Below are 22,326 nucleotides of genomic sequence, written 5' to 3'. Positions count from 1 at the left end.
AGTGTTAAAAATGACGTTCAATATATAAAACATTCTCATGCATTTTAATCCATCCATCCGTTTTCTATCGCACCTGTTCAAGAAGTCGCATTAATGGTAAGAATAATTATATTTATTATTGGTTAGCTTCAGAATACCAATGGTATTAAAAAGAATAAGAGACTTATTATACTCTAAAAATGTTGGTCTTACTTAAAAATGCACGCATTTAGTTGTATTCAGTGTTAAAAAATATTATATGGCTCTCGCGGAGATACATTTTAAAATATTTGGCTTTCATGGCTCTCTCAGCCAAAAAGGTTCCCGACCCCTGTACTATTATCTCAAATCAGTCTTCTCGTGTAAAGTTAGCAAAGCAAAATATTTTGTATATATATATAAATGGTTTGTGTTTATATACACTATATTGCCAAAAATATTTGGCCACCTGCGTTGACTCACATATGAACTTGAAGTGCAATCCCATTCCTAACCCATAGGGTTCAATATGATGCCGGTCCACCTTTTGCAGCTATTACAGCTTCAACTCTTCTGGGAAGGCTGTGTTTATAGGAATGTTCCACCATTCTTCCAAAAGCGCATTGGTGAGGTCACACACTGATGTTGGTCGAGGAGGCCTGGCTCTCACTCTTCGTTCTAATTCATCCCAAAGGTGTTCAGGTCAGGACTCTGTGCAGGCCAGTCAAGTTCATCCACACCAGACTCTGTCATCCATGTCTTTATGGACCTTGCTTTGTGCACTGGTGCACAGTCATGTAGGAAGAGGAAGGGGCCCGCTCAAAACTGTTCCCACAAAGTTGAGAGCATGGAATTGTCCAAAATGTTTTGGTATCCTGGAGCATTCAAAGTTCCTTTCACTGGAACTAAGTGGCCAAGCCCAAGTCCTGAAAAACAACCCCACACCATAATTCTTCCTCCACCTCCACCTCTGTCAGTTTACATGGCCTACCACTTGGTGGCTGAGTTGCTGTCGTTCCCAAACTCTTCCATTTTCTCATAATAAAGCCGACAGTTGATATTTAGGAGCGAGGAAACTCCACGACTGGATTTGTTGCACAGGTGGCATCCTATGACAGTTCCACGCTGGAAATCACTGAGCTCCTGAGAGCGGCCCCTTCTTTCACAAATGTTTGTAGAAACAGTCTCCATGCCTAAGTGCTTGATTTTATACACCTCTAGCCGAGCCAAGTGATTAGAACACCTGAATCTAATCATTTGGATGGGTGGCCAAATACTGGCAATATAGTGTATATATATACACACATATGTTTAGGATGCAGCTTTCACTAAACTGCTTCTTTATGACAGTGATCCCCACCAGCAAAAAGCCATAACATAAACAGAGTATCCGATGGTACATTAAATACGCGATAACAGGTTTTCCGTCGCATCTCTCGAAGATTAAGAGAGCGGAAGCTTCTGATCTGCTTGATCAAGCAGCGACGGAGCCAAAGCAAGTCAAATTGACAAAGAATGACTAATCTTCCATATATTCAGAAGGAATCTTTAATAAGTGCCTTTTAATGAATGAGTGGCGTTGTGCGCAAAGTCATTAACTTTGAAAGCAACAGTGATTGCTTTTGAAGGATTAACACCATTTTCTTTGCATTTTAAATGTGCACAGTTAATATATCTGGAGTTATTGTCTTTGGCGCTGAGAGATAAAGTTGAGATTGCAAAAAAAAAAAAGATTGTTAATGAAAATAGTGCGTTTGGTGTGTTGGACGTGCCTATGACAAGGAGCGTCGGTGGCAAATGTCAGACATCTGACGCCACTGTCTGATCCTCGCCTGATCCAAATCGCTCATGACGGCTTGGACGGACCGAAAATGCCGCGCCTGGCAGCCAAAATGTCTTCTTGCTTGTGCTCGTGTCTCCACGTTAACCCCGTCAAGTGTTGCTCTGCACAGAAATGTGTTGTGACAGCACGCAGACCAGCTACAGTGCATGGTGGACGCTAAAGTAACCACATGTTCTCACTCTTTTTGTCTTAACAAAACACTCATTTTCACTTTTTCCTTGTCACAATTGAGACACTATATTGCCAAAAGTATTTGGCCACCCCAGGTGTATAAAATCAAGCACTTAGGCATGGAGATTGTTTCTACAAACATTTGTGAAATAATGGGCTGTTCTCAGGAGCAATGTTCCCTCTAATGTTTCATGTGTGTGAGCAAACGCACAAACACCCTGAGCATTCAGTGGAATACAGACGTGCACACTGTGGTCATACCAGCAGCACATTTGTCTCAAACCTGACATAACAATTTAAATGTCTTATTATTATAATCAAGTGACAGTAGTCAATTTCAAGAGATTATTTTCTAATATATGTGATTTGACCCACTTAGATATTGTTTTTTTCTTAATCAGCTATGCACTATAGTATTTTATGCCTGGGTGGGGGTCCTGCTTTTGAAAGATTGTGTACCCCTTTCAGAGATCACAGTTAGTTCCCCTAAAACAGGGGTCGGCAACCTGCGGCTCTTTGATCACTCTGATGCGGCTCAGCTGCATACTTGCCGACCCTCCTGATTTTCCCGGGAGATTTCCGGATTTCGATGCCTCTCGCAGAAAACTCCAAGGATTAATATTCTCCGATTTTCACCCTAACAATAATAATAAGGTCGTGCCATGATGGTACAGCATTTAGCGCCCTCTACAATCTGTACGAACAGCGTACCTGCCCAGCCTTTTGTTGTATGCATCTTCTACTTGCACACGCAAGTGACAGCAATGCATACTTGGTCAAGAGCTACACAGGTTACACTGACGGTGGCCATATAAAACAACTTTAAGACTCTTACTAATAATGCGTCACACTTTGAACCAATACCAAACAAGAATGACAAACACATTTCGGGAGAACATCTGCACCTTAACACAACATAAACACAACAGAACAAATACCCAGAATCCCATGCAGCCCTGACTCTTCCGGGCTACATTATACACCCCTGCTACCACCAAACCCCGCCCCCACCCCAACCCTGCTCCCCCACACATCAACCCCCCCCCCTCCGTGCGTCGGTTGAGGTGGGCGGGGTTTGGTACCGGGGGTGTATAATGTAGCCCGGAAGAGTTAGAGCTGCATGGGATTCTGGGTATTTGTTCTGTTGTGTTTATGTTGTGTTACGGTGCAGATGTTCTCCCGAAATGTGTTTGTCATTCTTGTTTGGTGTGGGTTCACAGTGTGGCGCATTATTAGTAAGAGTGTTAAAGTTTTTTATACCGCCACCGTCAGTGTAACCTGTGTGGTTGTTGACCAAGTATGCCTTGCTGTCACTTACTTGAGCAAGCAGAAGCCCCATACAACGTGTGGCTGGGCCGGCACGCTGGTTGTAGTGGGCGCTAAATGCTGTACCATCACGGCACGTTCGAGAGAATAGATATCCTGAAATTCGCAGTCTGCCGGAAAAATCGGGAGGGTTAACAAGTATGACGCTGTCAAGTGCCATTCATATAAAACCCGCGGGCTGAACTAACATTCAATTTTCATATTAAGGTGTGGGTTCATATTAAGGTGTGGGCCGCGTATCTGAGACCCTTGGTTTAAACATAGCACAAAGCAAAAAAAAAACTTTGTATGCAGTGTTATTTCATTTTAAATTTCAAAAGATTTTTGTGGCTCCCATTGTTTTCTTTAATGTGTAAAACTGGTCAAAATGGCTCTTTGAGTGGTAAAGGTTACCGACCCCTGCCCTAAAACATTCACATGTTGCATGAGATGAGGTGTTTATTAACTTTCTGTCCGTAAAATAAATATTTTTATTAGCAATTATGTAGTCCTGTAACATCATTTCATGATTAATATCCAAAAAATAACATTCTTAACAAATGACAGTAGAATAAGCACACTGATTGAGGAGTCATAGTAAAACGACCTGAAATATACACTTTACGTGTAGTGTTGGAGTTGTCCAACTTTTTGTGTGGCCATAAATGCACCAGTGGCTAATTGCCATAGTGTATGTGTTGGTGCAGGTGAGAGAGAGCAAGCGGCTGCTGTTGATATAACAGATGACAAAGAGTTGCTTTTGGCTTGGTTTGTACGGTAGACAACGACCAGTTTTGCTAGATAAAAGTATTTTACACATTGTTTTGGTGTGTTTATGGCCGACAAACAATTTCGCTAAATAAAGGGACCGATGGAATTCCTGTCCTCCTTTAAGTGTCTCCACAGACGTTACAATAATTTAAGTGTTGACATTGTTTTTATCTGTTGTGGCCGCCTTTCGTCACCTGTTACTCACAGTTGCATTGCAAAATCATACAAAACAAACTATTTGTTTATTTTGTTTAGAGTGGTATTTGATTTTTTGCGCGGCATAGATTTGCTGTGCGCAGAGGACGCGTGAGCAGTGCGCAATTGCGCAGGTGCGCATCGTAGAGGGAACTTTGCTCAGGAGCTCAGTGATTTCCAGCGTGGAACTGTCATAGGATGCCACCTGTGCAACAAATCCAGTCGTGAAATTTCCTCGCTCCTAAATATGAACATTCGGCTTTATTATGAGAAAATGGCCACCTAGTATTAGGCCACGTAAACTGACAAGAGGTGGAGGAGGAATTATGGTGTGGGGTTGTTTTTCAGGAGTTGGGCTTGGCCCCTTAGTTCCAGTGTAGGGAACTTTGAATGCTCCAGGATACCAAAACATTTTGGACAATTCCATGCTCCCAACCTTGTGGGAACAGTTTGGAGCGGGCCTCTTTCTCTTCCAACATGACTGTGCACCAGTGCACAAAGCAAGGTCCATAAAGACATGGATGTCAGAATCTGGTGTGGATTAACTTGACTGGCCTGCACAGAGTCCTGACCTGAACCCGATAAAACACCTTTGGGATGAATTAGAACGGAGAGTGAGAGCCAGGCCTTCTCGACCAACATCAGTGTGTGACCTCACCAATGCGCTTTTGGAAGAATGGTGAAAAAATTCCTATAAACACACTCCGCAACCTTGTGGACAGCCTTCCCAGAAGAGTTGAAGCTGCAAAAAGTGGACCGACATCATATTGAACCCTATGTGTTAGGAATGGGATGGGATGGCACTTCAAGTTCATATGTGAGTCAAGGCAGGTGGCCAAATACTTTTGGCAATATAGTGTATTTGTAGGCGGTTTGTTTTATCTCTAATACTCACATTGTACCACTCAGAATGTGTATCGACTCATCTCATTCTTTTTGTACGACATTCCTATGGCCAACATCACTCAAAGACCCAGGAGTGAGTTCTTAGCCTTTGCATCTGTCCCCTTTAGGTGTCATCAGAACCGCTTTGCCCAACATGGACCGGGAGACCAGGGACCAGTACGTGCTCGTCATCCAGGCCAAAGACATGGTCGGCCAGATGGGCGGACTCTCGGGGACCACGTCCATCACCATCACGCTCACCGACGTCAACGACAACCCGCCTCGCTTCCCTCACAGTGAGTAGCTCTCTGGATAATTACGACAGGAAATAACCTTAAAGAGCTGTTTGCAACTTTCCAGTATGTTTTAAGCATTATATACCGCCAAAAAACAAGTATCGGATGATATTGACTTGCATGTAAAATGTCCGATACAGGCAGTCAATCAATTCCTTTATTGTCATTGTCATAATAACACTTAAGTCATACATGAACAACAAGATTTTGTTTGAGCTTTGTCCAGCGGCATAGAAACTGCATTGATGTGCAGGTTGACAATAGTTTACATTTTAGCATTGTCAGGAAGATCACGATAAGAGGGACGTGGGGGTGGGAACAGTCAGATGTCTGATGGGTGTTATGTTGATGTTGCAGCAATGCAATGTCCAGAGCACAATTATTGAGGTGGTGAAGAGTGAGGTAATAAGATGGTCCGGGGCAGCAAAGGGGAAGGCTGTTCATTTAGCAGTCTCACAGCCTGGGGATACAGACTGTGAGATACTCTGGTGGTCCTGGCGCGAATCGATCTATACCTCCTTCCAGAGGGTAGCAGGTTGAAGAGGCCATGTGCTGGGTGGTATCTGTCCTTCAGGATGTTGTGTACTCGCTTTAGGCAGTGAGTTGTGTACATGGCACTCATCTCTGGGAGTATCTTCTTTGTAATTGTCCCCGCCGCTTTAACCACTCGCTGGAGGGCTTGTTGGTTCGCTTTAGTGCAGCTAGCAAACCACACTAAAAATCCGTAAGTGAGGACACTGCTGATGGCACAGTTGTAAAAGTTGACCATTGATTTCTGCGGAATGTTTGCGCATTTTGCGCAGTCTTGCAGCGTGGTTACTCGTGCAAAACCAGACAGCCAGTAAATCTAAATATCCTCCACTGAGCACACACGGTTGGGCTTTTCTTCTATTTTAGTCAAGTCATTTACAAAAGGTAAACATGCTAGACCAGGGGTCGGCAAGCCAAAATGTAGAAAGAGCCATATTGGACCAAAAATACACACACAAAAAAATGTCTTATACAAGTGTTATAATGAAGGCAACAAATGATGTAAGTGTCTATATTAGCCTACTATCAAAGGCTGACGCAAATCTTCGTTGGCAGAAATGTTGTATTTTAATTTGTATTCTACACATTTTTGCAACATTGGAAATCATCAGTAAAAATGGAGGCTTCTCACAGGATGAGATAACTCCCGGAAATTACTGGCTCAGGATGGCCAAAGGTATAGATGTGTGTGTCCAAGTTAATGGAAACGGCAGGCTGTCTTCTTCTAATGGATTTATTATAATCTTTGCAAGCTGGTTAACGTTCGCTGTGGTCTGGAACAACATGGCACACATACAACTATCAGAAATGCAACCAATATTACATACCGATAATGTGTCATGAGACATAAATTAAATACATAGAGGACATAAGTAAAGGAAATTAAATGAGCTAAAATATACCTACTATTGACCAAATATGCCTGATAAGCACTCCAGCAAATTAATAAAGTCAACAAAGCTCACTTTTGTGCGTTCACGCGCAGCATAAAACGTTTGTTGGACAAAATGAGACAAAGAAGGAGTGGCATAAAACACATCCTTCTGGGGCAGCATTGGAGAAAGTTGTACTTGTAAACAAACTACGATGAGTTCAAAGATCGCTGAAATTAGTAGGACAAAACGGTGCTTGCCAAATACTCTCATCAGTGAAGCATGTATAACATAAACAGTGGGAATTGTAACAATTAGGAGGTTTTGTGTCATGTTTGTTCTCCTATAGAAAATATATTACAACAAAAAATACATTTTTTTCTTCATCTTTTTCCATTTTCACACATCTCTGAAAGAGGTCCAGGGAGCCACTAGGGCGGCGCTAAAGAGCCGCGAGTTGCTGACCCCCGAGCTAGACTATTGCTGGGATGTTACTGGGGTCACGTCTGGCTCACGTTCCGCCCAATGAATACTGGTGGGGGTCAAGCTAGCTCTGTTTTCAATGGATACTAGACGCCATTTTGCTTTCGGACAAGAAAAAAATGCCCTATGATTGTGTTGTTTTCGGCTGTTCAAACCGCGGGAAGGATAAACGTTTCTTCAGAGTTCCTCGAGAGGTAATCAAAAAGGGCGGAAAAGTGCAAGATTTGTGGAAACAACAACAAGAAAGCAGCTCACACTCCAGTCCAAGGGAGCAGAGTCGAATAATGCGTGAGTGTGCAGTGATCACTTTGTTAAAGGTTTATTTGATATACTTTTACGTTTATTATTTCCCATTCAAGTATTGTCTTGATATCATTTGTATTTCTTAAACACAAGTTTGCGACGAGTAAACAAAAGAAAGCAAATGTGAGCAAAACCTAAAAGAGTTAAGCTTTTACCAAAGGCAGCGATTATAAATGAAACTTTCAGTACATAGACAATGTTGACAGCTATAGTTTTATTTTGATAAAGACGGGGAAAAACACGCTACCCGTAAACGCCGCATGCAACAAGGCAACAAACATGGCATTGTAATGTTAAATCATGAAATGCAACCTTACCCGAGCAAAAACGATGCATATTTATCCGGGAGACCTCCATTATTTTCCAAGTTTCCATCTGTTTAGTCGTGTGGAATGATGTCTGGAGCACAGTAGTTCGATATGTCTGGGAACGCGACCGACGTATAATCCTTGATATCACTCGACAAATCATTGATATTAATATTTGATATAAAATCGATTAGTAAACGTCAATCGATGTATTTATTGTAAATTAAAGTAATGCAGACAGTTTTAAAATTTGGCCACCTCACTGAAAGATCCCACCCTTTATTATAGGGCAATTATTATCCAGTTTTGCACACATTTCCATGAATTCTATAAATCTGATGGGAATTTTTTATTACAAATGCAGTGTTTTTAAAAGTTGCAAGTGATAAATGCTTATTTAGTGAAACGAAAATCATTTTAAAACTATCAATATACATAAATTAAAGCTGAAAGAATAATCGATTTTTTATCGAATTGTAGCTCTTGAATCGTAATCCAATCGTGAGGTGGCCAAAGATTCCAACCTGTAGTAATCTCACTTAATGAAACTTATTAAAATAATAATAATAATAAAACAATAGAGGTGGGGGATATAATACATTTTAAATGCATCGCAATTCGGACATAGATGAGTATAAAATCGATTAGTAAATGTCAATAATCGAAATCGATTTATTTATTGTACAAAACCCAAAACCAGTGAAGTTGGCACGTTGTGTAAATCGTAAATAAAAACAGAATATTATAATATATATAAATAAATTGTTAGGTTTAGTTCGTTTTATTCCGGACATGCATACCAGTTTACATGCAAACTAAGGCTAACGGTTTTACATCTCAACATGTCGGAAAAGGAGTAGGAAGTAGCAGATGTTATTTAATCCCACCCCTTCTCCACATCACAACAATCATCGGAACACATATACTTTTTTGTTCACTCCTTGTGTTCAGTAAACAACACTACAAAATAAAAAAATAATAAAAGTATGTACCGTATTTTCCGGAGTATAAGTCACACCGGAGTATAAGTTGCACCTGCCGAAAATGCATAATAAAGAAGGAAAAAAACATATATAAGTTGCACTGGAGTATAAGTCGCATTTTTTGGGGAAATTTATTTGATAAAACCCAACACCAAGAATAGACATTTGAAAGGCAATTTAAAATAAATAAAGAATAGTGAACAACAGGCTGAATAAGTGTACGTTATATGAGGCATAAATAACCAACTGAGAACGTGCCTGGTATGTTAACGTAACATATTATGGTAAGAGTCATTCAAATAACTACAACATGTCTAGAACAAACATGTTCTAGACAAAAAATCACTTCATATTCTCTACTGCTCACTAGTGTTACCATATCTGAGTTATTGTGCAGAAATATGGGGAAATAATTACAAAAGTACACTTCATTCATTAACGGTGTTACAAAAAAGATCAGTTAGAATAATACATAATGTTGGATATAGAGAACACACAAATCCTTTATTTATTGAATCAAAGATTCTGAAATTCTACGACATAGTGAATTTGCAAACAGCTAAAATTATACACAAAGCAAACTATAACCTGCTACCCAAGAATATACAACAATTCTTCTCAAAAAAAGAGGAGAAATATAATCTTAGGGAGAAATGTAATTTAAAACATTTGTATGCACGTACAACACTTAAGACCTTCAGTATATCAGTATGTGGAATTAAATTATGGAATGGATTAAGCAAAGCAATCAAACAATGTACTAATATGATCCACTTCAAGAAACTCTTCAAACTTAAAGTGTTTACAAAGTACAAAGAAGAAGAACCATGATAAACATTCTGAATTTATTTAACTCATCCATTCTTTCATTCTTTCACTCACAAAATAATCTTACTTATCTCAACATATGAAATGTAACTTACTTCACCAATTATTATTTATTTACTTATTTTATTGTGATTACTTATGGAGTATATTGTGAATAAATTGAGAACAGGAAGTGAACAAAAGTTTTAGCAACTGTTATGTAAAAGAAAAGGGGTAGGATTAAATAAGCTCTGCTTCTTCCTACTCCTTTTCGAACATGTTGAAAAGAGAAACTGGAGATTGTGATGTATCATGTTGTATACTTGCATGTTCGAAATAAACTCAAACTCAACTCAACTCAACATATAGAACATGCTATACGTTTACCAAACAATTTGTCACTCCTAATCGGTAAATCCCATGAAATCTTATACGTCTAGTCTCTTACGTGAATGAGCTAAATAATATTATTTGATATTTTACGGTAATGTGTTAATAATTTCACACATAAGTCGCTCCTGAGTATAAGTCGCACCCCCTTTGAAAAAAACTGCGACTTATAGTCCAGAAAATACGGTAATATGATTTATGCTGTTATTGTATCGAATTAATATCAGTAGTGGCCAATACTCAAAGCTCCAATATCGTATTGGAAGTGAAAAAGTCGTATCGAGACAAATTGGTAATTGTAAAAAATATAGACACATTAAAGAGAAAAAAAAAAAAAAGAATATACATACATATATATATATATATATATATATATATACAGTGTTTCCCACAGGACAGGCATCTATTTGTGGTGGTGTGGTCGGGGGGCGGGGGGTGGCGGCGATGACCAAGAAGAACGCGGAGTTGGAATATAATTACAACATTTTATGTACATATTTATATACAGATTTGAACAATTAGTGATTCACTGAAATATATTTATTAATTGTGGTTCTTACAAAAAATATATCTTATAAAATATAAAAGCTAAAATGTCTCTTAAAGCTCTGCCCCTTTAATTAGTGAATACTAAATAATTTAACTTTAGCCTACTACTACAACCATATTATTTACCAGCAACATGAAGTGAAACAGAGGCAGAGGTGTCCTGCCACAGTCAGTCAACCTCCTCCTCCTCCTCCTCCTGCTGCTGCTGAACTGGTCGCACCTGTGGTCCGGACTGTAGGCCTACCTCCTCTCCAAGTCGAGCCCTTTTCGGCCGTTGAAAATATTTTTCTATACTCATCTGTGTGAAGGAGTGAACATCCAACATTAGAATTTATTACTAACGAGCAGAAGCGCTCTATGTACAGTGCCGTCTAACCTTAAGCGGCAGCAGCTCAACACATGCAGGGTTCAACGTTAAGGTTTTTTTCTACTTGCCTGACTTCTCAAATCTACTTGCCCCAATATTTTTACTTGTCCTGCTTAGGTTTTTTTCTGGCTGTGTAGTGCTCATGGCTTATATCTTACTAAAATCCTTCCCGTTGACTATTTACAACACTACACAGTATTTATTATTATTATTATTATCTATAATTACATTTAAATGGCATTGCATACATGTAAAATTAAATGCTATTTCACATTATTTGACCAGTAGCAGTTACACCCATCTGAACAGGTCAGCCACCTGTTTAAAGCCCGATCACAGTTGAAATCTTGAAATGAAGGGCCTTTAATGGCCAAAACATTAACCTGGACAACATTTTAACAGCTGGTTGGCTCACATTTTATTCTTTTCATTGCATTCACATGCTGCAGTGGACAATTTAGCTTCAGTCCATGTGTGTTTATTGACAACAGGGTTATAACCTGGACACGTTAGCTCGTCGGTATGAAAACACGTGACTGTTACTACGTGCGTCTGCCCGGCCCCCGAGTCAAAGAGCGGCGGTGTTAATGAAGCAGCGTCAGGCTGCTCACCGTCAGTGAAACGCTCGGTGAAATCGCGGATTAACGTTAAATATATGACGAGCCACGAGCGATGCAGCTATAACCTATCTACTAGTGATGGGTTGATGAGGCCTCATGAAGCGTTTCGACACATTGCAAAACTGTATTGATACTGTGTCGATAATGTGTCACTAAATACTGACATCTGCTGGACAATAAAAATCCCTACAGGCAACCTATGGACCGACTTAACTGACACTGATTTTATGACCTAGTACAGTGGTTCTCAAATGGGGGTACGTGTACCCCTGGGGGTACTTGAAGGTATGCCAAGGGGTATGTGAGATTTTTTTAAAATATTCTAAAAATAGCAACAATTCAAAAATCCTTTATAAATATATTTATTGAATAATACTTCAACAAAATATGAATGTAAGTTCATAAACTCCGTGAAGCACAAGCTCAGGTTTGTCACTAAAATGTCTGTCAAAAAGAACTGTGAAAAGAAATGCAACAATGCAATATTCAGTGTTGACAGCTAGATTTTTTGTGGACATGTTCCATAAATATTGATGTTAAAGATTTTTTTTTTTGTGAAGAAATGTTTAGAATTAAGTTCATGAGTCCAGATGGAGCTCTAATACAATCCCCAAAGAGGGCACTTTAAGTTGATTATTACTTCTAGGTGTAGAAATCTTTATTTATAATTGAATCACTTGTTTATTTTTCAACAAGTTTTTAGCTATTTTTATATATTTTTTCCAAATAGTTCAAGAAAGACCACTACAAATGAGCAATATTTTGCACTGCTATACAATTTAATAAATCAGAAACTGATGACATAGTGCTGTATTTTACTTCATCTTTTTTTTTCAACCAAAAATGCTTTGCTCTGATTAGGGGGTACTTGAATTAAAAAAAAATTCACGGGGGGTACATTGCTGAAAAAAGGTTGAGAACCACTGACCTAGTATATACAATAATATAAACCAAGTCATTGTATTTCATTTAGGATTATTTCATAACTTCATTTAAATAAAAATATATTTTTTGTCTTTTTTAGATACAGTCAATAAATAATGTGAAATCTAAGAGAACGTGTTGTGAATGAGGATGCTTGTGGACCTGGAAATTATTATTATTATTTTTTTACACATTTTTATTAAAAAAAAAACAACCTGTTTTTCCAACGTATTCAATTTTAGACGCTTTCTCTTCTTAGTTATTATTTCTCCGGCTGTAGAAAAGAGCCGTTCACAGGGCACAGAGTTTGCGTATCGGTCACGTGACCAAAACAGCTCATGATCGGTCACGTGACTTTCTAAAAGCGGTACGCGCACCGACACGGTTTCGCTCTATGAGCTCGACGCATGCGCCGATGCATCGGTGTTGCCATCACTACTATCTATACCTATAACACCTGTAAAAATGAAGCAATGCTACCACGCTAGCAAGCGTTAGCTAGCCGGCTATGAGCCACCAAGCTGCTAACTATCGCCAAAAGGCACCATTTAAGTTTTTTCCCCATGGCATCCTGGATCAAGGCTTTCAGCAGCTTTTGGACGTTTGAGGTAGAAACGTAGGAAGCGCCATCATTATGAAAAGTAGCCGGCGAATATTTTGATCCCGTCCGTCCCTCCTCTTCTTCTTCTTCTTCTTCTTCTTCTTCTTCTTCTTCTTCTTCTTCTTCTTCTTCTGGCCCACCAGGTTAAGTGCTAGTGGCGGAGTTACAATGCATAGTAGGCTACCGCCACCTACTGCACCGGAGGTGTAACTACAAGCAACATTCACAGACAGTCCCATTGCTTTTATGAGCGGTCGAGCGAGTCAAAAGCCGAAAAATCCATTTGTGGCGGACGTAATTCTTTCGTGGCGGGCCGCCACAAATAAATGAATGTGTGGGAAACACTGATATATATATACACACATATACATACATATAGCTCTGTATGTATGTATATAATTCTATTAAAGCATTAATGGTAACATATGCTAGCCGGCGGGGATCTTGTCATATTTTTTAGTCATAAAAATGTAACTAAAGAAGTTGCAGACAGTCCCTTTAAGGGCCATTTAGTGTCATGATTGTGGACTTTCCCATCCTCAATGAATGCATCACACTTGAAGTAAGAGCAGTGTTTTATGTTATGAAAACAAACCCCCATCAATACACTTCTGGAGCCTAGCAGTCAATGAAAGATGAATTTCACATCACCATCATGTTTACACAATGGTGTCACTTTTGGCTCGCCGACTTGTTTCGTTTGGCCCGCCGCCAAAGGGTAGCTTCCTAAATTGAATATACATATTCAGAGACTTCAAAGATGTTTTTATTGTCATTTTTTTCCATACTATTGATACTGACCTTTTTTAAGTTCATACATTCATTGATGGCAATGGTAACTGTTTATCAAACATAACGATCTCCACTATCAATAGCAATATTGTGCCAAACCCCTCACTCATGATGCTACTGTACACCAAGATCATTGTTTGGCCCGAGGGCCGCTCACTACGTTTCCATGCACTAAATTAGTCTGATTTCTCAAATAGTTCATTTTTTTGTGTTTTCACACCTACGTGTGAAGTCAAGAGTCCATGCACACTCTCTAATTCGACTATTGGTCATACACCATATGTCTCCCGTACGCTGGTTTTGATTGATTGATTGATTGAGACTTTTATTAGTAGGTTGCACAGTGAAGTACTGGGGGGCGCCTATTTCATTTTAGCACGGATAACTGAATGACTTTTCCGGTTGACCTATGACGTCACACTGGCCATTGCGGTCCCTTACAACTTGTTTTAACTGATGTCTGCTGTAATATTGGCACCGATTACAAATAGTACGTCTCTAATGGCTATTATGCTGATGTTAAATAACAGTTGGCATCAAGAAATGATCTTGAAATGGCCATATATACATACATGTACATATACATTCACTGTACAAACATACATATACACATACTGTACATATACATTCACTGTACAAACATACATTTATACATACTGTAAATATACATTCACTGTACAAACATACAAATACACATACTGTACATATACATTCACTGTACAAACATACGTATATACATACTGTACATATACATTCACTGTACAAACATACATATACACATACTGTACATATACAAACACATATACATACATACACTCATGCATATAATCACGTTTCATCAAACATATATTAACGTTGTTGCCCTAGGGTAAATTGGGTAACACATGGCACACTGACAAAGCTTAACCTATTGTTACTATAACAATCTACAAGGTTACTACTGTTTGTTTCTCCTTCTTCCCCTCCATTTATCTGCTTTTTTTTTGTATTTCAAGTTATTATTACATATATGTATTGTTGCATTTGAACAACTGTATTGTTGATAATAGAGGTAATTATTGTTATTATTCATTATCAATGGCGCTATTTCTATTGGTATTTGTATTGCTCCATTTGTAGTGTAATAATGTTCATTGTTATTTCTGTGTTATTAATATTTATTTCACTAACTGCTTCTTTGCTATCACTTCTACCATCATATTTGTACATATCCTATTCGCTGATGTTGTTCTTGTTATTATTGTTGTGTTTGTTGTTGTTGTCTCTCTGTCTTATCCCCACAATTTCCCTCTGTGTCTTCCTTTTTTTTCTCTTTCTATCCCCTCCTGCTCCGGCCCGGCTGCACCAAATAATAATATAAATCCATTTAATAAAGTCAAATACAAATAAGGCAACAAGAGAAGTATCCCACACTTCTCTTTTGTAAAGTAAATGTGTACAGCCGATATGGGAATCTACATTAACAATATGATTTGCCTGAGTGGCTGGACAGGACAAAAAAAATAAAAAGAAATGATTTTGGATTGCGCTGCGGACATGACGCTACTACCGAGAATGTATCGGGGCGAATGCAAAGAAAGGCGACGGAAGAGTTTTTTCGAAGGAAGTTTCCGATGAAAATCATGGAAACAAAACTTTTGAATGTCTCAAAGTTCATTCAAAAGGCTCTGTGGATTGTTGGAAAGAATTTTAAATCCGAAGACCGTTTGTGCCTCGACTGATATTCAGATAAAGGTTGCACAAATGCAGCGTGAAGAGGTTTGTGTACGCTTTATGATTCGCCTTTAATACACCTGCTTCTTTGACTTTCATCTCCTTTGTATTTTGTTCAGGATTCCGAATTAAGTTGGCATTTTACATTTCCTCAGCTACCTTCTAAAATATCAATCAATCAATCAAAGTTTATTTATATAGCACTTAATCACAAGTGTCTCAAAGGGCTGCACAGATCCCACATCCGGGCAAGAAAAAACTCAACCCCAATGGGATACAATGAGAAACCTTGGAGGGGACCGCAGATGTGGGGACCCCACCCCCTCTGGGCGACCGGTGCAATGGACTTTGAGTGGATCTAGTTAATAGTGTGAGAGTCCAGTCCATAGTGGGGCCAGCAGGAGATCATCTTGAGTGGAGACAGGTCAGCAGCGCAGAGACGTCCCCAACTGATGCACGGATGAGTGGTCCACCTCGGGTCCCGACTTTGAACAGCTAGGGCTTAATCTGGGGTCACTTAATAACCTCTCCACGCAGGAGTGGGGCAGAGCAGAAAAGAGACGCCAGATCAACTGGTCTAAAAGGGGAGTCTATTTAAAGTCTAGAGTATACAAATTAGTTTTAAGATGGGACTTAAATGCTTCTACTGAGGTAGCATCTCTAACTGTTACCGGGAGGGCATTCCATAGTACTGGAGCCCGAATAGAAAACGCTCTATAGCCCCCAGACTTTTTTGGGGCTCTGGGAATCACTAATAAGCCGGAGTTTTTAGAACACAGATTTCTTGCTGGGACATATGGCACAATACAATCTGCAAGATAGGATGGAGCTACACCGTTTAGGGACACAAAAAACATTAAAACGCAGTAAAACAAATCAATAGATATTTATTTTTTAGAGACAAGGTCATTGTCCAATCTACATATTTAGCCATGACACATGTGCACGAAATTCTTCAAAAAACATGTCGAGCTACACGAATATGTTTAAAATACAAATGTACTTTTTTCATGTCCTGTGTTATTTTTACGTCACGAGCTGCTCGTTGACAAACAAAGTGATACGTGCTTTCACGTATATAAAAGTAAAAAAAACGACTATATTTGTAAGCAAATTAGAATCTGCAGGTGTCTGAATACTTGCGACAACGCTGATCTCCTCTGCTATGTCTGTTTATGCTCTGGCAGACCAGGTGGGTATGAGGTAGGACTGTCCCGCAGACTTCTTGCCGGGACATAAGCTACAATACAATCAGCAAGATAGGATGGAGCTAAATTGTTTAGGGACACAAAACACATTCAAACGCAGTCAAACAAATCAATAGAGATTTTTTTAGAGACAAGGTCATTGTCCAATCTACATATTTAGCCATGACACATGTGCACGAAATTCTACAAAAAACACGTAAAGCTAAACGAATGTTTAAAATACAAATGTACTGATTTCTTGCCGGGACATATGGTAAAATACAATCAGCGAGATAGGATGGAGCTAGACCGTTTAGTATTTTATACGTAAGTAGTAAAACCTTAAAATCACATAAGTGCACAGGAAGCCAGTGCAGGTGAGCCAGTATAGGCGTAATATGATCAAACTTTCTTGTTCTTGTCAAAAGTCTAGCAGCCGCATTTTGTACCAACTGTAATCTTTTAATGCTAGACATAGGGAGACCCGAAAATAATATGTTACAGTAATCGAGACGTAACGTAATAATTTTCTTTTTTCCTACCATCGATTCACTTCAAAATCTTATGTTCTTTTAATTTGTGAGGCAAATAAACAGTCTCCTTTTTATTACAATAGTTGTTATGTTTTTATTGAATGGTATCTGCTGTCGGGTTGTAGCCTGCGCTTTGAGACTAAAACGAAGGGTCCTCTCCGGCCGCACACACCTTCTCGAGAGATCTGGTTTCCAATCCAGTTTTGTTAGTCCGACTTTTCAAAAACCGAACACAAAGGTGTTTCCATGGGTTGTAGGTTTTCCGGTATTAGTATAGTACCGCGATACTATTTAATCATATCCAGTACTATCCGTTCTGCAGAGACTCCTCCCACCCCTACCAAGGACTGTTTTCACTGCTGGACTCTAGAAAGAGGTTCCGCAGAACCTCCAGGTTCTGTAACAGCTTCTTCCCTCAGGCCGTAAGACTCTAGAACGCATCATAATAATCCCCTCAATTCCCCCCAAAAATGGATTAACTCGCCGGAATATAAAGACAATATAACATACATTCATAAACCTGTATGCATATGCAAAAGTGCAATATATTTATCTGTACAGTAATCTATTTATTTATATCTGCACCTTATTGCTTTTTTATCCTTCACTACAACCAGCTAATGCAACGAAATGTTGTTCTTATCTGTACTGTAAAGTTCAAATTTGAATGACAATAAAAAGGAAGTCTAAGTCTACTATACCACCTCTGAAATGTACCGGTCCGCCATCCCTTAAAGACAAACTTGCAATAAAAAACATATGTTTAATGTACCGTTTTTTTGTTAAAATAAAGCCAATAATGCAATTTTTTGTGGTCCCCTTTATTTCGAAAACTACCGAAAAGTACAGAAAAATATCAAAATAATGTTGGTACCAGTACCAAAATATTGGTATCAGGACAACACTAGTTGTAGGAGGCTTAGTTAGAGCTGAACTATTTGAGAAATTGGACTAATTTAATGCATGGACACGTGACACATTTTCACTTCGCCCCTTGAAGGCAACATCTTTGGGTTCACCGTATCGACAAAAGCCAATCTTATTTTTCTTTTAAACAAATGACAAAAATCCAATAAACAATATTTTGTTTTGTTTTTCCACTCAGTAAATTCCAGTTTGAAATAATGTGCAATAAATCTGCAAAAAAGTACACTCCAGATAACCTCAGTAGAGATACATTTATTCAAAAGCTCTTTCTGACACTTCAGAGTGGTTGAACGACCACTTTGCATAATTACTGCTTTGGTTTTGGGATATTTTCAAGTGCCGCATATGACTGACTACCCATAAATGCATTTGGCTTTATAAAACCCATTGTCTGATAAATTGATACGTGCGGCATCATTCGATTTCAACTCACTCAGGCACCAAAGTTGTTTTGGGGAAAACAGCTCTCTTTTGCTTTAGAGACAAAGAACATGTTGTAGGAGCAAATGGACCAGCATTGACAGGTTAGGAGGAGCAAATATACAACAAATATTCAACACACTTTCACAAAAAGTTTGTTGAAGGGTGACGGAACAAGATAAATGTCCAAAGAGACACGTCATAATTTGTTGACCAGTCTTAAATCCAATAATTTGAATTTAAGGCCTCAAAATGTCTACAATTCTCCTAAAATCTGAAAGGTCTTAAAAATGTACTGACGTTACTTTTATTTAAAACATGCATCAACTTCAATCTTGCTTTTTAAATGTTTGGATTTTTGAGGACGCTAAAACGTCCTCAAAAATCATTTATAAAACCCATCAGAACCCGTCAGAATTTATTGAGCACCACCAGCTAGTGTGCTGTGCGCGCAGCGTTGTGTTGTTACAGCTAAGCATAGCAGCAGAGAAAACTTAACGAAAGCCCACAGCAAAGCCAAACGACTTGCATAAAATGGGTAAGTAAAAGTTCAACGATTTAGTTAGTGTTGTTTACTTGAGTCATATTGCCATCATAGTGCAGTCTACACGTATATCTTATGTGTGACTGCCATCATATTGCAATCTACACGTATCTCTTGTGTGACTGCCATCTGCTGGTCACACTTATCATTACACCATGTACCAAATAAAATTGCTTCGAGGTCGGTAAGCTAAACCAGAATTATACCGTACATTAGGCGCACCGGGTTATAAGGCGCAATGTCGAGTTTTGAGAAAATGAAAGGATTTTAAGTGTGCCTACATCGATTTTAGAATTAACCGCAATTCTTATTTGTACTGATTCTTAATCGATTAATTTTTTTTTTTTTTTCATAATTATTATTATTATTTTAAATCTGTCCTTATTATTATTATTTTAAATCTGTCCTGTCCAGCCACTGAGGCAAATGGCAGTTGGTCTCAAGGCTGTAAGAAAACACTGAAACCGATGTGCTATAAGCAGGCTCTGAAAGTTCTGGACAGGACATCTTTTCGTTATGACCACTGTAATATATTGGAAAAATTATCAACTACTGAACTGGGAAAATTAGGTACAATTTCATGATGCTAATCTGGTTTTTAAAATCTTAAAGGGGAACATTATCACAATTTCAGAATGGTTAAAACCATTAAAAATCAGTTCCCAGTGGCTTATTATATTTTTCGAAGTTTTTTTCCAAAATTTTACCCATCACGCAATATCCCTAAAAAAAGCTTCAAAGTGCCTGATTTTAACCATCGTTATAAACACCCGTCCATTTTCCTGTGACGTCACATAGTGAAGCCAACACAAACAAACATGGCGGAAAGAACAGCAAGCTATAGAGACATTAGCTCGGATTCAAATTCGGATTTCAGCGGCTTAAGCGATTCAACAGATTACGAATGTATTGAAACGGACGGTTGTAGTGTGGAGGCAGGTAGCGAAAACGAAATTGAAGAAGAAACTGAAGCTATTGAGCCATATCGGTTTGAACCGTATGCAAGCGAAACCGACGAAAACGACACGACAGCCAGCGATTGGTATGTGTTTGTTTGGCATTAAAGGAAACTAACAACTATGAACTAGGTTTATAGCATATGAAATACATTTGGCAACAACATGCACTTTGAGAGTGCAGAAAGCCCAATTTTCATCAATTAATATATTCTGTAGACATACCCTCATCCGCGCTCTTTTCCTGAAAGCTGATCTGTCCAGTTTTGGAGTTGATGTCAGCAGGCCAGGGAAGCTAGGGTCTATATTCTTCTCTTGATCATCTTCGGTGGAATAAGGGACGGTGTGAGCCAAGACATTCAGGGGGTTTAGCTCGCTCGTCTGCGGGAACAAACTGCCGCCATGGCTTGCCGTGCTACCGAGGTCCTTTGTCCCTGAATTGCTCACACACTTCGGCAGATTCAATGGGGGTCTGGCGGCAGATTTCTTTGACTTTATCGTTGGAAATGCATCTGCTTTGAGTGTCGCAGGATATCCACACATTCTTGCCATCTCTGTCGTAGCATAGCTTTCGTCGGTAAAGTGTGCGGATTGCTTCCCGATGTGACGCCACGTTGTGACGTCATCGCTCCGAGAGCGAATATTAGAAAGGCGTTTAATTCGCCAAAATTCACCCATTTAGAGTTCGGAAATCGGTTAAAAAAATATATGGTCTTTTTTCTGCAACATCAAGGTATATATTGACGCTTACATAGGTCTGGTGATAATGTTCCCCTTTAAACAACCTAACAGTTCCCTTCAGGAAAGGTGCTTTCAGGCTTTCTTAGTAAGGGCAGTCTAGTTTTGCAACATATCCCTTCTCATGTATGCTATGTTGACACATGAAGGCAATTAAAAAATATGCTAAAATCATGGCTACTTCAGAATCAGACTTGTAAACATCATCATTAGAGTATCCATCCATCCATTTTCTACTGCTTGTCCCTCTTGGGATCGCGGGGGGTGCTGGATGTGTGTGAGATATTAATCAGTTGTTCTATTATTTTAGGCAGGCTCTTAATGACTGTTGTTTTAATTGTATAATGTTTGCTCCTGGCCATCCGCATCTTGCCCAGGGACGATGGTTGGAATCTAGCTTTGTAGCTAAAACTTACACATTTACAGCAATCTAGATCAATGTGCTTTGTCCCTGTTCAAGTAAACTTAATAAAATCAAATGAAATGAAATCATATTGTTGATGTAGATCATGGGTGTCAAATGTACAAGATGAGTTTGCTAAGTTTAAAAATTAGCCGCAATGTTTTATTTATTTACTGCTGTTCTAAATGTGTCCACTAGATGGCGCAATAGCAATTCTTTGTATCTTTGTAGATGTATGCTACATATGTTAGTGCACCAGTTGAGAAAAATGAGCAAACTATATAAATAACATCCTGTAATTTGATTTTTATATATATATATTTTTTTTTTGGATAGATTGAAAATTAACACCAATGAGTTGACTGATGAAAATTATCATATCATTTATTCAGAAAGTATAAATAATGACAAATAAAGGTAGAATACCATTAACCACAACATGTACATGTAAAAAAAACAACAACATTATGATTTGTGCCTTTTCAGAATGTGCTTGTTCTATTTTTAAACAAAGAAAACAATCTGAAGTTGTCTTTATTTTTAAGTTATCGTGCCATGATTTTACCAGTCCGGATTTTTGTCCATGTGGCCCCCGATCTAAAATGAGTTGGACACCCCTGATGTTGATGATCATATCTGCTGTCCAGATTTTACTTTAGACAAGAGAAGTGTGGGATACTTCTCTTGTTGCCTTATTTGTATTTGACTTTATTGAATATTTGGGTAGAATTCTATTAAACAAAACCAGTTTTCTTTTAAGTAATACAAACATCTATGACAGCTGTTCATCTATTTTATGAAAGCATGGGGTTAATCATAGAGCTGGCATCCAATATTATTTAAAAAAAGAGAATCCATTCTGAATGGAATCGTTACCCTAAAGAATCGAATCGTTTGGTGCCAAAAGATTCACAGCCCTACCTGTTACTACATTACCTAGGTATATACTTA

At 38.7% G+C, this 22,326-nt stretch overlaps 1 protein-coding gene across 4 annotated transcripts in view; it reads left to right on the top strand.

The window, feature by feature from the left end:
- Nucleotides 1-22,326, top strand: part of cdh7a (cadherin 7a) — a 340,872-nt gene that overhangs the window by 234,047 nt on the left and 84,499 nt on the right. For all 4 annotated transcript variants that reach the window (XM_061965236.1, XM_061965237.1, XM_061965238.1 and 1 more), the window contains one exon: nt 5,257-5,424. In XM_061965236.1, coding sequence (XP_061821220.1) covers nt 5,257-5,424 — 168 coding nt within the window. The remainder of the gene's footprint in view (nt 1-5,256; nt 5,425-22,326) is intronic.

The sequence above is a fragment of the Nerophis lumbriciformis genome, linkage group LG07, assembly GCF_033978685.3.
Source record: "Nerophis lumbriciformis linkage group LG07, RoL_Nlum_v2.1, whole genome shotgun sequence".
In the NCBI taxonomy this organism is placed as follows: Eukaryota; Metazoa; Chordata; class Actinopteri; order Syngnathiformes; family Syngnathidae; genus Nerophis; species Nerophis lumbriciformis.
This window is presented reverse-complemented; position numbering and strand designations above follow the sequence as displayed.